The sequence below is a fragment of the Antechinus flavipes genome, chromosome 3 (genome assembly GCF_016432865.1).
Source record: "Antechinus flavipes isolate AdamAnt ecotype Samford, QLD, Australia chromosome 3, AdamAnt_v2, whole genome shotgun sequence".
NCBI classification, from domain to species: domain Eukaryota; kingdom Metazoa; phylum Chordata; class Mammalia; order Dasyuromorphia; family Dasyuridae; genus Antechinus; species Antechinus flavipes.
This window is the reverse complement of record NC_067400.1, coordinates 584,937,644-584,959,879: the sequence shown is the minus strand read 5'-3', so window position 1 is coordinate 584,959,879 and position 22,236 is coordinate 584,937,644. Positions and strand designations below refer to the sequence as shown.

General features: G+C 38.6%; 1 protein-coding gene across 4 annotated transcripts in view; it reads left to right on the top strand.

Moving 5' to 3' along the window:
- The window catches only part of VWA5B1 (von Willebrand factor A domain containing 5B1), a 119,021-nt gene that overhangs the window by 43,133 nt on the left and 53,652 nt on the right, over positions 1–22,236 (top strand). For 3 of the 4 annotated variants that reach the window (XM_051988362.1, XM_051988360.1, XM_051988361.1), the window contains exons 2-8: positions 2,640–2,843; positions 4,536–4,682; positions 8,742–8,952; positions 11,611–11,756; positions 12,630–12,761; positions 14,090–14,214; positions 21,437–21,613. In XM_051988362.1, the coding sequence (XP_051844322.1) occupies positions 2,705–2,843; positions 4,536–4,682; positions 8,742–8,952; positions 11,611–11,756; positions 12,630–12,761; positions 14,090–14,214; positions 21,437–21,613 (1,077 nt within the window). In that variant the 5' untranslated portion in view covers positions 2,640–2,704. The remainder of the gene's footprint in view (positions 1–2,639; positions 2,844–4,535; positions 4,683–8,741; positions 8,953–11,610; positions 11,757–12,629; positions 12,762–14,089; positions 14,215–21,436; positions 21,614–22,236) is intronic. The other variant, XM_051988363.1, reaches the window with a different exon arrangement.

The following is a 22,236-nucleotide window of genomic DNA, read 5'->3' as shown; positions in this document are numbered from 1 at the left end:
TGACAGAAAAATAAAATGACAAATGTTGGAGGGAGTGTGAAAAAAAGTACACTAATGCACTAAGTAATAATTTAGAATTATGTAGCAATGGGAAGAGAATGCATTCCAGGACCTGGAGATAGACAATATGGAAGCAGAGAGATGGGAGACTGAGCTTCTCAACCAATAAAAAAAATCAGTTTAGCTGGACAATAATCATAAGATATAGGAGATGGGGAATGGGAAAAGAAACAAGCTCTACTATGTTCCAGGCACTCTAGTAAGCACTACAAATATTATTTCATTTGAAGAGAGGGAGAATGATGTCCAAGGAAGCTAGCTAGATTAGGGTCAGGTTGTCAAAGGCTTTAAGAGCAAAACATTTTATATTTGTTTTTAGAGGAAAGGGAAAAGTTTGCTTCTTATTGATTATGAGGGTCACATTGTTAGACCTATGCTTGGCAATTATGGGGAAGATGGATTGGAATAGACAGAGACTTGAGGCAAGGAGACTCAAAAGGAGAGTGATTCAAGAATCTAGTAAAGAGGGAACAAGGTACTGCACTATTATGTAAATAAGTATGTAATTTTGGAGGAAGAAGTAGCAGGATTTGGGGCTATTGATTGGTTATATGGGATAAAAGGATTGCTTTGTTGTCCTTCATTCTCAGAGAGGACCAGAATAACATCATTATGTTAGAGTTACAGTGTGTCCTACTGGCTGATCAGACCAATACAAGCTCTACCATGAGTCGTACACAAAGAGTCCCAATTAATATTTGGGATAGACTCTCTAACTCTGCATCTCACATTTCTTCTGGGCTAATTCAATTCTGCTTTGCTCATAGAGCACAGCACCTTCTCTGATGAGGGCACGCCATGCTGGGCAATCTTGTGTCAGTGTCTCCCATATTATAAATCAGTTCTAAAGTTCTTAAGAGAGACCATGAGAGGATCCTTGTACTACTGTTTTTGACCATCTTATGAGGATGGAGTTCAGATAAATGTCAAGGTTTTTGGAAACCGGGAGACTAGAAGAATGATGAAGCCTCAATAATTTGGAATTTTGGAAGAGGGATGAATTTGAAGGGGAAAAACAATGAGATCTGCATTCATTGTGTTGAATTTGAGATGTCTTTAATGTCCAGTTTGAAATGTCAGAAAGGCAATTGGTGAAGTGAGGTCAAAATTCAGGGGAGAGACTTGGGCTGGTGTGTGAATTATTGGAATAGAGATGATAATTAACTCCATGTTTTCAAATGGGAACATCAAGAGAGAGCAATATGATCTCCTATCCGTGTCTCTTGCAGGATCTTCCTCCAAGTCATAACACTAACTGTGGGTATCACCCAAAAATTCCCCTTTGTTTCTCCTTCTATTTTATTTGGTGATCTCATCAGCTCCCATTCTTATATCTATTAATTAAGCTTTAATCTCTCTTCTGACCTCCATTTTTTCATGATTTGGGGATATCTTGAACTGAATTCCCCATGGGCACCTCCAACTCAGTATGTCCAAAACAACTCATTATCTTTCTTTCCAAGACCTTCTTCCCAATTTCCCTATTATGTGTCAAGGGCATCATTATCCTCCCAGACTCTCAATCTAGGGACCATCTTTGACTTTTCACTCTCACTCATCCCATATATTCAACCCATTGGCAAATCTTTTCACTTCTGCCTTCACAACATCAATCTCCTTCTCTCTATTCACAAAACCTCAACCCTAATTAGGGCTAACTACATGGCTCTTTCCCGTCCTTCCAATCCTTTCTCACTTCATTCTTCTTTCTGTATTCAGTTTAATACTGGTCTACTTGCAGTTCTTTTGGATATACCACTTCATTTCTTCTCTCCATGCCTTTCCATAAGCTGTCCCTCATGTCTATAAATCGTTTGCACCTTCTCCTCTGCCTTGTAGTTTTCCCCAACTTCTTCCAATTTTCAACTCAAATTCTATCCTTATGCAGGAGGCCTTCCTCTATACCTCTATACCCCTACCTTTCCTTCATAGAGTGACTTTTCCTTACTCTGTATATTTGATATCATAGTTGTTTGCATATTGTCTCCCTCATTAGAAAGTGAACTCCATGAGGGCAGGGACTGTGTTTTTGCCTTTCTTCATATCTCCAGTATTTAACACTGGAGCATACAAAGTGCTTAATAAATGCTTGCTGACATGACTTGATTTAACATACTAGGCACCTGGCACTGTAATAGATACAGACAGTAATGAAATGGTCCCTGTTCTCAAGAACCATTTATGTTCTGTTGGGGAATAAGGCATATTTGTGTGCATATGCAGTATTCCCGATAATTGATTGTAAGTACTTTGAGCACTTTTTATCTTTATATCCTCAAGCAGTAGGAATACAATAAATATTTACTCAATCATATTGAATTAAACTGGAAAATCCTATAGCAGTAAAGTGCTTAGCACTTGGTAGCTGTGTGATCTTTAACTTTCCCTTTCTGAACCTCGGTTTCCTCATCTGCCAAATGAGATTAATCATATTTATACTCTCCTATTATGGACTTTCTATTAGAAAAGACCAAGAGAAATGGGAGTTGAGGCAGGGTGGACCTGGGGAATAGGAATGAGGATGCTGAGGATATAAGAACCAAGAGAGAGAGCTTTCCCTCCTGTCATGTCTCCTGCAGATTTAAGAGACACAGACCAGTAAAAGTGACATTACGGCAGTAGCCACCGCAGCAGCAGCAACAAGATGCCTGGACTACTCAACTCTAGCACCTGGGAACCACTTCCACTCACCTCCTCTGAGATCACCTCCTGTGTCCAGGGTTATGCCTTTGGGCTCATGGCCTCTCTCACCTATGACAATGTGGAAGTCCAGCCTTTCCAAGGTAAAGACCCCCTTCTATACCCACTTTGTTCTTCCTCCCTCTGAATGACCCCTCTTTGCCCAGCTTGGACTCTGGGTGTCCAGGTGAACAGTGTAGGTATTAATTTCAGCCCTGGGATGTCCTCCACTAAACAGTTGGTGGGTCAGGAGGGTGAGTCCGTTCAGAGAGAATAAATATATCCTAGGTATAGCACAGGTCCATCTCAGGGATCATTTATTTTATGTAAAGCATCCCCCATTGTTCTATTCAAGCCCTGGACTTGAAGTCAGAGGGCCTGGGTCTGAACCACCCCCATCTTTGTCACCAGTCATTACTTTGGTACTCATTTTGTTATAAGTTTTTCTGAAGCTCTACTAGTAAGGATAACAGTTCCCCCAAATGGAGGCAACTGTGATGAAGAGGGAAGACCACTGACTTCTATAATCACAGGGCCCTGGTTGACCCCCCACTCTGCTACTATGTCTATGACACTAAGCAAATCTATTTCTTGATCTCAGCTTTCTCAGCTGTCAAACAAGGATGATAATCTCCCTTAAAGAGGGAATGTTAACATCATCAAATAAGATGGTACACACAGAGCTGTTTGGAAGTGTCATCTGTGCTGCCCTCACTCCAAGATTCATACCAGATCCTAGAATTGAGAAGTAGGGCAGACCTTATTCAATCTGGACCAATTCCCTCATTCTCTAGATAGTTCCCAGAGAGTACATAAGGGATTTGCCAAGATCTTAGTCTAAGACAGTGGCTTCACACAAATAGAAACAATCCCTCTTTTCTATATTGATTTAAAAAGCACTGAAGAACACTTAAGTTTTATTTGTATTTTTTTTAACATTTCCCACTTACATTTTGATTTAGTTCACATAGCACTTAAGAGTCTTGTGCTGCATGAAGCCCCAAAGCCATGAGTTTGACTCCTTTGGCTAGTGGCAACATGCTATGATGGAAGAGCCTTCACTATTCCACTCTGGCAATCAAGGGAGAAAGCATTTAATGACTCTGAGGAGACACGCAATAGGTCCACATTCTGCTTCTGACACTGTCTGTGTGATTTCAGACATGTTACCTGATGTCCCTAGACGTCAGTTTCCCCCTCTGTAAAAAGAAGAGCACCAGACTAGATGGTCTCTGAGGTTCCTTCACTCTCTGTTTTTGGGATCACATGAGAAAATACTAGATTTGGATGCAGGAAGATATCAGTTCCCATCTCCACCTCTTCCTGATTCCAGAACTCTGGATAAAATAGCTTAAGTTTTTATATCTGGAGTTTCTTCATCTGGTAAATGGTGATAATGACACTATGGATTGTTGTTTCAGTCAAAAGAGATACTGTCTAGATGTAAAAAGTAACCTTAAGGGACTTCTATATAGCACTAGACACATATATCAGGTGTCATAAGAATAAATAGAATCATAGCTAGAACTAGAAGGGACATTGTAGATCATGAAGCCCAATTCCTCATGCTACAGATGAGACCCAGAGAAGAAAAGTCCAAGGTCATAGATCTGTTACCAAGAATCCTGACCCCAAACACAGCATTCTAATGGCTATATCTTGATGTGTCCTTAAATCACAATGGCAACCTTCATCTTGGGGAGACTATGGCACATAGAGGGTCAGAGGAAACTTAATTTAAATGTCATTCAGTCATTCAATGTCCACGGTGGGGATGGGGTACCTTCCTCTGGCAGGTCTCTTCGTGTACCCCCTGGATGAGCACACTACAGTGGTTGGATTCGAAGCCATCATCTCTGAGAGAGCCGTGACAGTACAGATCAAGGACAAAGCCAAACTCAACAGTAACTACATTGACATGCACCGGCCTCATAATGGTATGGGTAAGAAGGCTAGAATAAGAAAATTTCATCTGGAATCTGGACTGGGGTTAGGGGTATAGTTGGAGCTTTTACTGGGCCTGGGGTTGAGATTGGGACCAAGAACCAATTAACCATAACTAGGGTGCAATGAGTAGAGCTTTATCCCAGAGTGCCAATTTTAGAAGGTACTAATTATACTTGCAAACCTTAACCAAATAGAAACAGCAGAACTTAGGACCTAAATAAGTTGGGGTGAGTTCAGTAGTGCCCTACCTTCCAGCTCTTTTATCTCTGCCTTCTTGGGTCTCTGTCCCCCTCCCATCTTTCCCTTAATCCAGAGTTTGTTTTGACATACTTATCCAAAGAACAGCTTAACGTCACTTGATTAAGTTCTACCAAGTCAGTTTAATTTTTAATTTTATTTATTTTTACATTCTTTTTGAATTTTGAATTCCAAATTCACTACCTCCTTGCTGCTCTCCTCTCCAATCCACTGAGAAGTTAAGCAATATGAGTTTGATAATACATATGAAATCATGCAGAATATATTTCCATTTTAGCCATGCTGCTAAAATAAATAAAGCAGAAAGAAATAGGAGAAAATTATACTTCATTTAGCACTTGGGAGTTCATCAGTTCACTTTTTGGAAGTGGATGGCATTTTTTTTCCATCATGAGTTCTTTGGATCTGTCTTAGATCATTATGTAGATCAGAGTAGCCAAGTCATTCATAGTTGATCATCATTCCAACATGGTGACTATTATGTATAATAACTGCTGGGTCATACTCCCTTCACCTTGAATCAGTTCATATAGGTCTTGCCATATTTTTCTGAAACCTTCTCTTCTGTCATTTCTTGTAGCACAACAGTACTCCATTACACTCATATGACCATTGACCATTTATGTTTATTTTTATAAATTTGATTCCATTTTCTGTATATTTGAGAAATGAGGCTTTTATCAAAAAAGCTTCATGAAAAATTATTTTATGCTATTCCATTGTTTATGGTATCTATTAGTAAAGTGAAGTTTCCCTTGTTATGACTTTTAATTAAGTCTATTTTTGCTTTTACTTTTTTATGGTCAAGTTCTTTTTTGGTTTGTTCTTTTTCTTTATCTATTTCTTGACTTTGAATTTTATATGAAAGTTGCTCTCTGTTCACTTGGAGTGGGAGGCACTATACTAAGCACTATGCCAATGCCTCTCCATTGTAAAAGCTCTTCCTTGAGTGAGTAACTCTTTTATGTAAGAAACATTTCCTCCTTTTGCTTCTCCCTTTCCTTTCTCCCAGTGCATCCCTCTTTCTCACCTATTCATTTTTTAAAATAGGTCATTCCAACATAATAACACACAATCAGCCTTCTGTCTATATTGATTCCCTCTAACTGCAATAATGAGAAAGATCTTAAGAGTTACATGAATCCTGTCCCTATATAGGAATGTAAGCACTTTGACCATTACGAAACCTTATGATTTCTCTTTCATGTTTATCTTTTCATACTTTTCTTGAAACTTATGTTTCAATGTGAAAATTTCTACTCAGCTCTGGTATTTACATCAAGACTGCTTGAAAGCCCTCTATTTCATTAAATATCCATTTTGGCCCTGAAAGATTATACTCAATTTTGCTAGGTAAATTGTAATCCTAACTTCTTTGCTTTCCACAATATTATATCCTAAGTGTCCTGCTCTTCTAATGTAGATGTCACTAAATTTTTGTGTGAGCCTTACTGTGACTCTATTGTGTTTGAATTGCTTCTTTCTAACTGCTTGAAATATTTTCTTCCTTAAGTGGGAGCTCCGGAAATTGGCTATAATATTCTTAGAATTTTTTCAGGACATGATTGGTAAATTCTTTCAATATCTATTTTACTCTCTGATTCTAGAATACCAGGGCAGTTTTCCTTGACAATTTCTTGGGAAATGGTGTCTAGGCTCTTTTTTATCTTCTCAGTCTATTTTCCAGATTAGTTGTTTCTTTCCTAATGAAATATTTCACTTATTCAATTTATTTATTCAATTTTATTCAATTTTTTAGATTCTTTTGACTTTCTTTTATTACTTCTTGATGTTTCGTGGAGTCATTAGCTTCCAATTACCCAATTCTAATTTTTAAGGAATTTTCTTCAGTGACCTTTTGTGTATCTCTTTATTTGTTCAATTCTTCTTCTTAAGGAGTTCCTTTCTGCAATAAATTTTTGTTTCCTTTTCCGACTGGCCTATTCTGTTTTTTTAAGGAGTTCTTGTCTTCTGTGAATTTTTATGCTGCTTTTATCAGAAGGACTATTCTGTTTTTTAAGGTCTTATAATTTTTTTCAACATTTCTATGCTTCTTAAAATTTCTTTGGATCACTCTCATTTGTTTTCCCAATTTTTCCTCTCCTACCCTTAACCTCTTAAACTACTGCAGGGGCAACTATCTTGTGGGGTATGTCTCCAATTATCATTTTTCTTTCTTTGAAGTTCTATTGTCTTCTGAGTTTGTGTCTTGATCTTTTCTGCTACTACAATAGCTTTTCATGGTCAAGTTCTTTTTGTTGTTCTTTTTTTTTTTATCTATTTCTTGACTTTGAACTTTATAATTAAAGTTACTCTTTGCTCACCTAGAGGTGGGGAGACATTATGCCAAACTTTAGGGATTTCTTAATGCTACTGTTTTCAGAGCTGGGAGTCCATGAATTTTCAGTGCTTCCAAAGTAGTATGATCTAGGGAGAAATGTGATCACTGCTCTCTTGACCTGGACTCTAGTCTATCCTAGAAGGGCCCTTACACCCTGACTGCTGCAAGCACTAGTACTCAACATATCCAAATGGAATCTGATGGCTTTCCTCCAAATGCCATGTGTATGTCTATAACTATCAATATTACTATTACCCATCATCCTTCCAGTCACCTTAGCCTTATGTCATCCTCAATTTTTCTCTCTCCCTCACCCCAACATCACCTCATGATCATTCAGTCACAAAGTATTATTCATTTCATCTCTATATTTCTTTGTACACTTCTCCCTATTTATAGAGCCAGCACCCCAACTCATACCCTTATCACCTCTCCTTTGGGCTATTGAAATGGCTTCTTACTCACTTTCTCTGCCTTTAATCCTCTCCAAACCTTTCTCCACAAAATGTTCAAATTGTTTTACATTTCCCTATATTTGACACTTCTTCCCCCACCTCCACACATTTATACAAATGCTTCTTCATGACTTAATTTTCAATCCTCAGATCCATTCACTTCATTGAGAAAGACTATACCTGAACATGGCCTTCAAAAAATGGACAGAATGTCCACAAATAGGGGTGAGGTGGCATCCAAGGCATAGAGAAACAGTTGGAGCAAAAACAATTAGGAAGTATTTGGGGAAATATTGGTCTAGATTGTCTGTAATGTAGAAAATATGAAACAGCATGAAATAAAGCTAGATAGATAATTTGGAACAAGATTGTGCAGGAGATTTTTTTTTTGCTTTTATTTAGTGAACAGCAGTAGTCACTGAAGACATTGCAATCTAGGATTCTTTCTTTTTCTGTCTTTTCTTTTTTTCTTTCTTATTCTTTCTCTATCTCCTTTTTTTCCCTTCCTTCTATCTTTCCTTCCTACCTTCTTTTCTTTTCCTTCAAAAAGATTTTATTGCTATCTTTTGGTTTTTTACATGACCTTTATTTCCCAAAAGATAACCTCCTATTTAAAAAAAAATAAAAGCAGGGGGAGGGAGATAAAGAAGCCAGTTCAGCAAAATTACAAAACCATCTTAAGCAATTCCAACATTGTTATGCAAGAGAATAGTTTTCTTACAATCTTTCTTCCTTGTCCCCCAATCATGTTAGATATATAGGAGTTACCCAATAAAAACTAACAAATTGAATTGAAATGGACTAAAATGAACTAAATTCAATTAAATTGCTTTGAATAAATTAAATAATTGACCTGAATTGAGATGAATATTACTACATGCACTGAAATTAATGGAACGCAATTCAGTTCACGTCACTTCAATTCAATTGAACTCATTTGAGTCCCAACTTTAAGAAAGTTGTTTTCCTGGGTTACTCTTCCCATCCCATGTCCTTCTCAGGCAAGATCACTTTGGATGAAGACCTGGAGCGGATCGTGTTTTTGGCTAATCTGGGTACAATTGGCCCCCTGGAAAGTGTGTCCATCTTCATCAGCACCTCTTCAGAACTTCAGACTCTGCCAAGTGGAGCTGTAAGAGTCCTGCTGCCAGCTGTGTGTGTCCCACCTGTCCCTCACACAAATAATAGCATCTCTGCTCGACCTTCCCGAGGGTGAGACACATCCCTTGCCCCATTCTAATGCCAGGAGGCAGACTCTTCACAGTTTGGAGGAGAGTAATAATAGGGTCTGCCTCATTGTTTTCATACTGTGAATAGTGTGAGTATAGGAGGGCAGTCCCTCAGACCCTCTTCTGAAAGAGAGAAAATCAATGAAAGTAGATAATATTCTTTGGAGGCCAGATGAAGGTGTACCCCTTGGGAAAGGGAAGTGATCTTTCTGAACCAACTCTGGGGTTTCACACACCCGAGATGAGATCCATGTTTATGGGATTTCTGGGTTCAAAATACTATGAAGAGGGAGCAGGGGAAACTCTTTTTATCTTTGCAGAGGTTTTGTCCCACTTGTTTCTACCTTACCTGAGGGCAGAGTTTTGGGTAAATAGGAGATAAAGAGCAGAGGTTAAGAGACTGCTCTTGAAGCTCTTGGTTCTACTGGACCTTGACTGTCAGGGCAGACCCTCAAAGGTGGAAAATGGGGTATCTACTTTAATGTCAGTAAACATCAGCTTTCTCTGATCTCTGGTGTGAAGTACACTGCTGGGCCTGAGCACTAGAACACAAAGCACTTACTTGTGCCTTCCACTGGCCTTCTTGTTTTACATTTCCCTATATTTGACAATTCTTCCCCCACCTCCACACATTTATACAGATGCTTCTTCATGACTTAATTTTCAGTCCTCAGATCCATTCACTTCATTGAGGAAGACTACCTGAACATGACCTTCAAAGGCCCTCTGCCTTCCACTCCCATCTCAATCACTGCAGTATAGATCTGGATTTTCAGAAACAGTGGTCTTGAGTTATCAGAAGGGTTGGGGCAAAGGTGGTTCATTATCAGAAGTGGGGAATAGAACTTTTTGGGTGTTATGAAAAAAACAACATCCTCTCTGACTTCATATGGGTGGGTAACTGCTGTCAAATAATTATCCCCCATGTTGTGACTTTCCCCATCATGATTTTGGTATATATGGGTCAGCATAAGAAATTAAATGGGAATTTATGATGAGTTTTCCAGAAGCCAAAAACAACTTGCAAAGGCCAGCAGACAACACAGAAAAAGTTTAGGAACTTGGAAATGCATAAAATATATACACATACAAATATGTGTGTATATATATATGTATATATATATATATATACAGACATACATATGCATATGCATACATAGTTTTTTATGATATCATTTAATATCATATTAATTCAGACTTCTTCTCTGGTACAAAGGGAATTCAAACAAATTTGAATTTTCCAAATCCGGGGGCATCAGAATCCTAACCCCCATGATGTGGAAGGGATAACTCTGTAGATGTGCCCCAAACAGAAATCATGAAGGCAAAAACCTAGGTTTTATTATTATACGCTATCATGGATTCAGACCTCAAAGAAAACCTAAATATAGTGAGGATTCTGACAAAGCTTCTTAAAGGCAAAATTATATCAGAGTGACAGAGAAATAATTTATTTATGTATTGCAAACTTGTACCTTCTTCTCAGACTGAAAAAATTAAGAAGATAGGTCTATAATGCCATATCTCCTTCCATGTCATAAAAGTTGAAAACTTAGTTATAATCTCCTACATCCCTTAAGACACAAACTTCCTTAAACAAACTCTATAGATAAAATAAGTCATATTATAGATTAAACTACATTTAGAGGATTCACAAACAGACTGAGGAGGAAGATTTACATGTTGCCAAGGAGTCAGAGACATTTGAGCTTCTTCTGGCTTCCTATCTAAGGAAAGTTGGAGTTTCTAAGTAAATTTTCACATCCCATGGGACAGGTTATGGTCATGTGAGATTAATATTAACCACAATTTGCAGGAACAATAGCCTTGAGTTCCACACCATAAAAGAAATTTTAAAATTTTCATATAAAGGAACATAGAATCAAAGGTTTATTATAAGATGAAAGGAACCATAGAGATCAATTAACTTCAACCCCTCCATTTTACAAATGAGGAAAATTTGACCTCGAGAGATGGAGATATTCTGCAAATTGCTTACAATCATAAGAGATAGAGCCTGGACTCTGATTTCACTGATAGAAGGAAGTCCCAGATGAGGAAATGCCTTCTGCCAATGCAGGACAACATACCTCCTCTGTAATTTATAGTCTCAGAGATTTGCCCAAGCACTCCCTGAGAGGTTAAGTAATTTGGTCATACAGCCAGTATATAGAACATGAACCTAAGTTTTCCAGGGGCCAAGGCCAGCTCCCTATTATATGTGACTCCTCAACTCTCCGTGTCTGAGATTGTAGCAGTAGTAATTGGCAGGAACAAGACTTGAATTTGAGTTCTCTGGCACCAAATTGAGCATGCTTTGCAGTTGACCAGGCTGCCTTCCTAATTTTTGACATAGATAGTACATCCATCAATGGCATCATTGGCAAATCTCAATGCCCAATATCCTGGCAACTATCATGCATAATAAAGATGGAAAGGCTCTTAGAACAGGGAATGTAAGATCTGAGAAGTCCTTAGCAGAGCATAAGTAGAGATCATCTGACTCCCAGTTCAGAGGAAATGCCTCATCTGGAACTTCCCTCTATCAACTATAACTGGCCTTTCCCCTACCCTATTGCTACCTTTTCCAGACCCCAAAGCCCCTGTATTCGTCTCAAACTGTTTTCCCTTTTCTTTACAGAAGCAAACATATTTGTGTGCCCAAGAACTTTGAGCAAACCAGCAAGCCCCTGTGTATAACCCATCTATTAGAAAATGAAGTCATCAACCCCATGGAGTATGAATTTAACTTCCAACTAGAGATCCGAGGACCTTGCCTCCTCGCAGGTGAGTGGTCACCATGTCTTTTCTTGGCTCCCACTTCCCTTCTCCTAGACTATCTGTTGGAGGGAGGGGTTGAGGGAGGATCTGAAATCATGCACAAGACAATAAGAATAAAGGAGGATTGATTAAGTACCATGTCTAGTATGTGCCAGGTATTATGGTAAATATTTTACAAAAATATTATCTCATTTAATTTTTACAACAACTTTTGGAAGTGAATGCTGCTATTATTCTCCTTTTATAGTTAAGAAAACTGAGGGAGATGTGATTCTTCCAGATCACATAAGCTTTATTTGAACTTGTCTCTACTTTACCACCTAGCTAGTAGTCCCTATAGGCTTGATTTGAACTCAAGTCTCCACTTTACCACCTAGCTAGTAGTTTCTATAAATTATATTGTTCCTTGTCCTCCAAACTTAAGGGCTGCCATGGTTACTAGCCTGGCAGGCTCCCAAATGGGCATTCCATGAGAATGGCACAATAGTCGGTTGTTTCCACTGGAAGCAACCATGCTATGATGGCAATCACAGAATGGAACCTTAAGAAGAACACAGATCATTAGAACATGGAATGGAAAGATGCAAAGGAGATAATAGAGGTCATCTGGCCTAACCCTTTCATTTTACAGTGGATAACATCAAGAGCCAAAGAACTGAAGGGGATTGCCCATAGTCACACAATGAGTTAATGTTGAGGCAAAGACTTGAATTCAGGACACTAGATTCCCAGATCTCTTCCCACACCATCTTGGAGTCTATCCTCTCATTGTAGACGACTGTATGTCTTTATCTCTTTGCTTCCCTCTCTCCTCCCCTCCCAACACCATCCCATACCACCATATGTGTCTCACTATTTGTTCCTTTCTGTCCCATTCAGGAGTCGAAAGTCCCACCCATGAGATCCGAGCAGATGCCTCTCCATCCGCCCACTCTGCCAAGAGCATCATCGTCACACTGGCCAATAAGCATACTTTTGACAGGCCTGTGGAGATTCTTATTCACCCCACTGGTAGGGCAGCCTCAAATTCCCCACATCCTTTCCTAGGCCCTGGTGTAGTCTGGAAATGGGTCAGCAAAAAGCCCTGATACTAACATTGACAGTATCCCACTCTTACAGCACAAAAGTAGCCAAACTTACTGCCATATTAGTGAGAATCATTAATTAAATAAAAAGCAATGAGGTGGGACATACTTTCCTCCAAACTATTACACTCCAATTAAAACTTCTTCCTGGCCCATCTTTTTAGACATCTTTAGAAATATAATACCATAGGTTCTGAGCTAGGAGAATTATAGACAATTCGGTCCAATCTATTCATTTTACCTATGGGGAAATTGATGCAGGCAAAACTTAAATAATTCACCTAGGATCATACAGCCACTAAGTATCTAAGGCTGGATTCGATTTCAAGTCTTCCTACATCCAAGCCGAGCACTCTATCCATTGTGCAATCTCTCTGTTGCTTTGATCTAGGGCTTAAAGGTGCTTCAGATCATCTGGAACAACAGGTCTCCCTTATACTTTTAAAAATGAATAAGGAAACCAAAGAGCTTTTATTTATATAAGTTTTATCTAGTAATATTTACTATATTAGAAACTAAAACTGATAAAATTTTAAAACCTTAACTCATAATAACAGTACTAAACCTGTTACATGTTTATATAAGTAATCTATTTTAATGAAAGTTATATTTTCAGAAACAAAAACCTGAGAATTATGGTATTGTTTTGCATATGTTTGCAAGTATGGCTTTAAAATATGGCTTATTAGAAGACAGATATATATTTTCCTGTCTGCTCCTGCATTTAATCTCTTGTGATATTTTTTTTTCAGTTGAAGTGTATGAAGAAAATTCGACCTCCCACAGATATGTAGTTGGAAAAGGGAGGAGGAGTATTTTAGTAGGCAAATAACATCATAATATGATTGTAAAAATAGGTTTGCCCTCACAGACTCTCTGAAAAGGTCTCAGAGACCCTTAAGGATTTTCAGACCACACTTAGAGAACCTCCAATCTAAACCAACACCCTTGTTTTCAGAGACAAAAACTGAGAACCCTATGTGACTTATTCATAGTAACATAATTCAGAAATGATAAAATCTGGATATGAACCCCAGGCCCTTTGACTCTGTCCCTGAAACATACTGTTCTTGTCTGGGAGTGGTTCATCATCAGGCCCTCCAGACCAGAGTGGGCAAAGAATGATCTCCCATCTTTTGAGGACTATTTCATTCCCTCCCCTAACTTTTCCATGAGCTCCCTCCAATCTCCCTCAGCTCCAGTATTCAGCTTAGCCATATTTTTTGTTCTGACCCTTCCTTCCTCCCCACCTAGAGCCTCACATACCACACATCCTGATGGAGCAGGGGGATATGACCCAAGGACAGTTTGAACAGCACTTGAAGGGGAGAAGTGACTTCACCAAAGGGACCAAGAAAATGATCAACACTCAGAGAAAGGTGAGGTGGGCGATTGACTTGGGCTGGTAGAAAGCTGAAGTGGGGAGGAAGGAGAAGTACCATCCTGGTCTTTGTGAAGTGCGATACATAATTATGATATCTATACATAATCTATAATTATGTATTTATAGAACTGCTCAACTTTAGAGTGGAGAGAGTTCTCAGAGATCATTTTTACCAACCCTTTAATTTTTCAGAAGAGGAAACAGGCCCAGAATACAATATAACAGAAAATCATTCATTCATTCCCTAAGTGTGATGTGCCAGGCGCTGTCCAAGGTGCTGTGGAGATACAAAGGAAAAAATTCAACAGTCTTTTCCTACAAGGCATTTACATTCTATTAGAAAAACATGTACCCAGGAAAGTAAATATATAAACATGCATACATACATACATAATGTATTTTTGCAGGTAGTACACTAGCAATTGAAGGTCAGGGTGGGCTTCCTATAGAAAATAGCACTTGAGCTGAACATAGAAAGAAAATAGGGATTGTGAGATGAGAAATGAACGGGAAGTGCTCATCAGGTATGAGTTATAGCCTGTACAAAAGTGTAAGGGCAAGGGCAGCTAAGTGGCACAGTGGATAGAGCACCAGACCTGAAGTCAGGAGGACCTGAGCTCAAATCTAATCTCTGACACTTAATACTTACTATCTGTGTGACCCTGGGCAAGTCACTTAACCCCTACTGCCTCAGGGGAGGGGAAAGCCCAAGAAAAGAAGATGGGATATTATGCACAGGAAACAGCAAGCACAGGCTAGTTTGCCTGGGACATGAGGTGCAAGAAAGAGATTAAAGAACAATTACCCAAAATTTGACTGGAATCATATTATAGAGGGCTGGAAATGCCAATCTGAGGATTTTGTTTTTTAACTGCAAAACAAGAGAGAGTCAGCACATGTTCTTGAGCATGGAAGTAATACAGTCAGACACATTCTATAGGAATATCACTCTGGAAGCTTTGTGGAGAATGGATTGGAATGAAGAGAAACTGGAGACAGAGGGTCCAGGTAAGTAGTTCTTATAGAAGTACAAGAGGAAGAGGATAAGAACCTGTTAAAAGGATGGTTGATCTTATCTCTACAATCCTTTCAAGCTCTAGCATTCACTGACTGAGTCTAAGAGTAGAGAATTTCCAAGATCACACACTGAGTAGGTGGAAGAGAAGCCCATGGCTCTTAAGGTTTTCACTGTACCACAGAAACTTGCTTTGTAACAAGGTCTAGGCAGATAGGCTGTAGACAAAAGGACATGCCATTAATCCTACCTCCAATTCCTTGTTCTGCCCCCTTTTGCTCCTGATCCTAATCAAATTACCAAACATTCTCAGATCTTCATTGAGATTAAGAATCACAAGCAGTAAGGACTTCCTAGTGTTTTCCCATCTTAGGAGAGCAATGGATGAAAAGAGGCAGGGCACTTAAGAATAATAGACTCTGTTGCATTTTCTTATATTAGACCTCATTTCCAAAATAAGGTCACAGTTCTTGTTTATTAGCTTCCTCACTGGTTAGGAAAGAGGAGGACCTGGATTCGTTGTCCTTGCTTTTCTCTATTTAGCCTGGACTTCAATTGCCTCATTTATAAATTGAGGAAATTGTTCTCTGAGATTCCACCTAGGTAAAATTATGTGATGTTAATATTCTAATAACAGATTTTGGGAAGACCAGATTTGTAACTGTTTTAGAGAAGGGAACTCCCAGTGAGATGGCAGCCACTTCTACCAACTCAGAGGGACCACTGCTTTTGTAAACTTGTTTACTACAGGCACTATGAGGTTAAATAACTGGCCAGGAAGTGTCAGACATAGGATTTGAATCTATTTCTTCCCGATTCTGATGCAAGTTCTCTATTCAACACATCATACTGCCTCTCTAGCTAATGATATCAAGAGTAATGAAATGAAAGCAATAATAGTTGTAATATCTAGGGAACTCAGTGGATAAAGTGCTGAACCCAGATTTAGGAAGATCTGAGTTCACATCTGGTCTCAAGCACATACTATGTGATCCTAGGTGAGTCACTTCTCTATTTGCCTCAGTTTTATCATCTGTTAAATGGGAATAAAAACAGCACCTACCTCCCAGGGTTATTGTGAGGATCAAATGAGATGATAATTGTAAAATGTTTTGTATACCTTAAAATACCTAAAGTCTAAGTATTTTTAATAGTAAACCTGTCATAAAATTGTTTTGAGGATCAAATAAGATCAAGTCTGGACATTTTAAAAACCTTATGGTATAAGAGACAGATAAATAAACAGAGATAGAAGAGAAAGAGGAGAGTCACACACAGAGAGAGGATGAGGAAATAGACATAGAAACAGAGGGACACACAGACACATAGAAAGGAGACACCCAGAGGCAGAGAGACACAGATACAGAAAAATAGAAAAAGGAGATGAAGATAGAGAGTGAGAAAATTGGCAGAAACAGAGAAGGAAGAGAGACAGAGACAGAGAAACAGAAAAGGGGGAGGGAAAAAGAGATGGGGGAGGAGAGAGAGAAAGATTATTTAATGAATGAGTTTATACATATATATGCTTATATAGGTATAATATATACATATGTAATATATCGTATATACTATACTGTACATAGCATAGCATATATACAGATAGTATAGATATGTTTATATAACGTGTATATACATATGAATGTATATACACATGTGTGTATATATGGGTGAATACCCTATTTTTTGGGGGAGACTGCCTAGATGGTTGAATGGGTTAAAGCCAAGCATTGAAGAAACCAAGGTCAGGGATTCAATTCCCTCTATGGACCCAGTAATGAGGCTCAAGCATCAACCGTGGGTCTACCCCATCTCACCCTCACCATTTTGCAAACTTCCACTATGAGGGTAATAGGCCAGTGGCTTCAAATAACTTTAGTAGATCTCATTCCCTCTGTCATAGCCACATTTCAAAGTGTTCTGCCAGAGTGAGATCAAGCCTTGATCTCTGTACTATGTTGCTGCCCTCGCCGGAAAGACCGCAAGCTAGATTACCTTGGAGAAGTGAATGGACAGACCCAGACTTCCCAGACCTCCCAAGCCTCCCCACATCAAAACTCCAACCCTCAGGCACAAGCAGAGCTGTCTGGGTCATCAGAAGATTTCTGGCCCACAGATAGGGGAAGCACCCCATGGGGCTCCTGAACTGTTGTTTGAATGAGTTAGCTCAGAAAATTCAGTCTCAAAAGGGAATTAATTTGTCACCTTTGGTTGGTTATGCAAGTGCCCTGAATTCTCATTAGCTCCAGGGCTGACAGAGATCAACCAGCACTGGGGTGATGTGATGAGTTTATTGTAATTGGATAATAACAGAGAGAGGAGTGATGGCAACAAGACACTGAAGAATCTTCCTCAATGTGTTCTGCTGGGCCAGCAGGGGATCTCACCTTTACCTTTCTTGCTTCAGAAATAAATCTTCCCTGGGACAATACATACTGCCAGCAGATGTGACTGTGACATTCTAGGACTCTTATTGGCATCGTAGAGTGTTAGAGTTGAAATGCTAAAACAGGGGCAGAACTGGCAAGGCCCCTTGGAAGGTAAAATGTTCAAGCTTGGAGAAGCATTAGAGCAGAGAATGTCAGAGCTAAGAGGGAATTTAGAACATGCAATGGCAGAAGAGGGTTCTTCAAGCACAAAATGTCAACTTGAAAGGGAACTTAAAACACAGAATGTCAAATCTGGAAGGCCCTTTAGAATACAGAATGTCAAAGATGGAAGGGTTCTGCATACTCTTTGATCCAACAGTGTGTCTACTAGGTCTGTATCCAATTACAAAAGAGGGAAAAGGACTCAACATTTGTAAAAATGTTTGTAGCAGCCCTTTTTATAGTGGCAAGGAACTGGAAATTGAGGGGATGCCCATCAACTGAGGAATGGTTGAATAAATCATGGTATATGGATGTAATGGAATATTACTGTTCTGTAAGAAATGAAGAGCAAGCTGATTTCAGAAAAGTATGGAAGGACATGAACTGATGCTATGTGAAGTGAGCAGAACCAAGAGAACATTGTACACAGTAACAACAAGTTGATCAACAGTTTTGGATGTGGTTCTTTTCACCAATGAGTTGATTCAAGGCAGTTCCAATACACTTGTAATATAGAAAGTGCCATCCATCTCCAGAGAGAGAACTATGGAGACCGAATATGGATCAAAGCATAGTACTTTCAATCAGCCAGTCTCCTGGTATGGATGGGAAATGTAACATTCTCAGGCCAGAGAATCTAGAATTTTCAAGGTTATGAATCCATAGGGTGATTCAACACTTCCCAGATGAACAAATCATTTCACTTTTGTGACCCTTAACATTCCTCGAATGTAAAAAAGATGATAATTAAATATGCACTACCTCTCTTCCTGATGGGGTTGTTGTGAGACACTAATAAGATAATTATGTAAAGTACAAAAAGCATTATGTAAATATAAGTTTTTTTAAAATGTGGACCTATGATTTTATCAGTGAGGAATTGCAGGTTTAGAAATTCTCTCCCCTAATGAAAACTGAAAATTGAGTAACAAGTTGCTTGGGGACACAATAAAATTAAATGGCTTGATCACAGTCATATAAATCAATGTATATTAGAGATCAGATTTTCTATCTCCAAAGCCAGTCCTCAACTGATTGTTATACTCTCTCTCTCATAAGAGCTTCTCTCATGATGGCCCAATATGACATGATATTGACCCTTGATTCTAAAAACTATAGACACTGCTCACTAAAATGAACATCAGAGACCATCTGAACAGGGATCACTGCCAAATGGTCACTCGGCTTTTACTTGATGGTCTCCAGAGCAATCTTCAACATTAGACCAAATTGGTAAGATGAAATTTAACAGGAATCAATGTAAAATCTCATCCTAGGTTCAAAAAGTCAGTGTCTCAACTATACAATGGAGTAAGTCATGACTAGACATCAGAGGATTTTAGTGGACTGAAAAAACTGAAAGATGAATTAATGCGACATAGCAACCAGGAAACAGAGAGATAGAATGCCCAGAATTAGGAAAATAACAGTCCTACTGTCAGATCATATCAAGAATATTAGATTTATTTTTGGATTTAGGTTTATTAGGAATGATATTAAGAAGGTGGAGATTATCTAGGGGAAAAAAGGACACAAGTTCATGCCATGAAGATCATTGAAAAGAGTGGGATAGTTAGCTTACAAAAGATAAGGATTTGGACAAGAATTGATACCTATATTTGGGTATTTAAATGACAGTTCAATGGAATAGAGATTAGCCTGGTTCTTCTTGATTCCAGAAGAACAGGAAGCAACAGGCAGAAATTTCAGAGGCCAGTTTAAGCTTGACATCAGGAAAATATTCCTAACTATGAAAGATAGAATGAATGGCCTCAAGAGGTATAATTTTTCTCTCACTAGATGTTACCAAGTAAGGGCTGAATGCTTACTCATTGTGATGATATAGAGAAGATTATTATTTAGGTATTGATTGGCCTAGATTTTGATGGCCCCTGGGTTTCTTCACATCTCTGAAAAGTGTGATTCTGTCTGGAAGCTCTGGTTTTTGAACAGCTCTAACTCTTCCCAAAAACTCAGCAGAGCACAAGAGGCATCCAGGAGATCATTATATACCTCAACAACGATACTGTTTAAGGATGTATTCTGATGGAAGTGGATCTCTTCGATAAAGAGAGCTAATTCAATTTCAATGGATCAAGGATGGACAGAAGCAGCTACACCCAAAGAAAGAACACTGGGAAATGAATATAAACTGCTTGCATTTTTGTTTTTCTTCCCAGGTTATTTTTACCTTCTGAATCCAATTCTCCCTGTGCAACAAGAGAACTGTTCGGTTCTGCACACATATAATGTATCTAGTATACACTGTGACATATCTAACATGTAAAGGACTGCTTGCCATCTGGGGGAGGGGGTGGAGGGAGGGAGGGGAAAAATCGGAACAGAAGTGAGTGCAAGGGATAATGCTGTAAAAAATTACCCTGGCATGGGTTTTATCAATAAAAAGTTATTTTAAAAAAGATCTCTGGCAGGTCTTACCAAGATAGAAAGGCTTCAGTTTGGGGCTTAATAGCTGGCTGCTTATTTGCAGACAAATGATGGAATTGTTCGGTCACAGTAACTCATGAAAAAAGTCTCTTAAGACATGGAAGAGGGGATTTCCTGGGGAATAGAAATCATAGTAAAATCCCACATCTAGCACTTAGTATGTACTTGATGTATGTTTGGTGATTGACTTTTGAAGTTTTGGTGTATAATCATACAATAGATGATATTCATATAGGGTTTTTAGATCCTGATAGACTTTCCATCCATTATCTAACTTTATTCTCCTGACAATCCTGTGAAACAAGTCTTTTATGTATTAATATCCCCTTTTGACAAATGAGAAGACTGAGGCTCAGTGAGGTTAATTAATTTCTATAACCTAGCAAATGTGATTGAAGTGGAATCTAAACACAGATTACTCCCACTTTCAAACCCAGCACTTTCATTGTATCACATTGCCTTTCACAAGATCATTTGTTTTGTGGCCAAGAAGAGTTTGAGGAAAAGTGAAAGGTATAAAGGCACAGAAGGGAAATCACAAAAGGTAAAACATATACCATATACCCATGTATGAAACAACCAGAGATCATTCACAGAAAAATGACACAAAATGAGTACAGAAATATTAACATGGCAAGTGGAAGAGTTAGGTGGAGTCAATCCTGGAAGACTTCTTAGAGGATAAGTACTGGCAGATGCTGTGTTGCATGTCTTCCCACTTCACAGTACATTCGGCTAGGCGTGCTACACTCCAAACTGGGATCTGACCAAAGAACAGACTGGTCTGTTCTCCCCAAATGTTGCTTTTCCCTATCTCTGTGCTTCTGCTCACACTGTTTCCTATACTTGACACGCCTTCCTTCCTGTCTTTCTCTAGTAAATTCTATGATCCATCCTTTAAAGTCCAAATAAAATACTAGCTTCTCCAGGAATCTTTCCCTCATCCCACCTATTGGTAATGTTCTCTGGCATTTCTCTTGATTCTCTGATCAGATAATATGTATAGTGGTGGTCATATATACCCCCTTGCTAAAGTCTGCACTGTTGTATTTACTTTGTTTAGTAAGCTTGATCAATGTTGACTAACTCGTGACTGATAGGCTGCAGAGAATTTGCCCCAGACCTCAGCTAATTTTGCTAAACCAGATAATCTCTTTGTACTCCAGATGGAAATAATCAGGAAACGTCTCCACAAGGATATCCCTCACCACTCAGTAGTCATGCTCAACTTCTGTCCTGACCTCCAACTATCCCGATCAAGCCTTCGCAAGACCCATGGAGAGTTCATTTTTCTCATTGATCGAAGTGGAAGTATGAGTGGAATCAACATCAACCGAGTCAAGGTAGCCGTGGATTTATTAGAGTATCAAATCACATTTACAGCATTAGAAGATTACATGATCATAGCATAATTTATTGTCACGTTTTGTTATAAATTTTCAGATTCTTTGCTATTGTTAATGAAAGTTACAGATATTTCACCTAAACATCAAACCATCTAAAACCCAGAGCACTTTACAAAGGAGAATCACCAGGATTAATAGACCATTAACAAATGTTTGATTACAATTTTTTCTCATTAAAGACAAAATGCATCTAGCCATCATTCTGCTGATCTCTCTGAGTAAAACATTTCATATTTTGTCACATTTTCTAGTGGGCTTCAATTTATATAATCTCATATATATAGTGTTATTCAGAACACCATCATTTATTGTCATAATTAGAAACTTTTGAAGTTTTGCTATTATAATGAAGACACCTATTGATATTTTAAAAACCAGTATGCAAATACAACCACCAAGTCTAGGACCTTTAAACTCCACCAGGACATTGTGATATGTAGAAGCTTTGTTTTCATTTCCAAACAAAATAATGTTAGAAAGACTACCCCACTGATGGGTAGAAACATATATGCCATAACATTCCAAAGCTGGAATAGATCTCAGAGGGCATCTCATCAGGC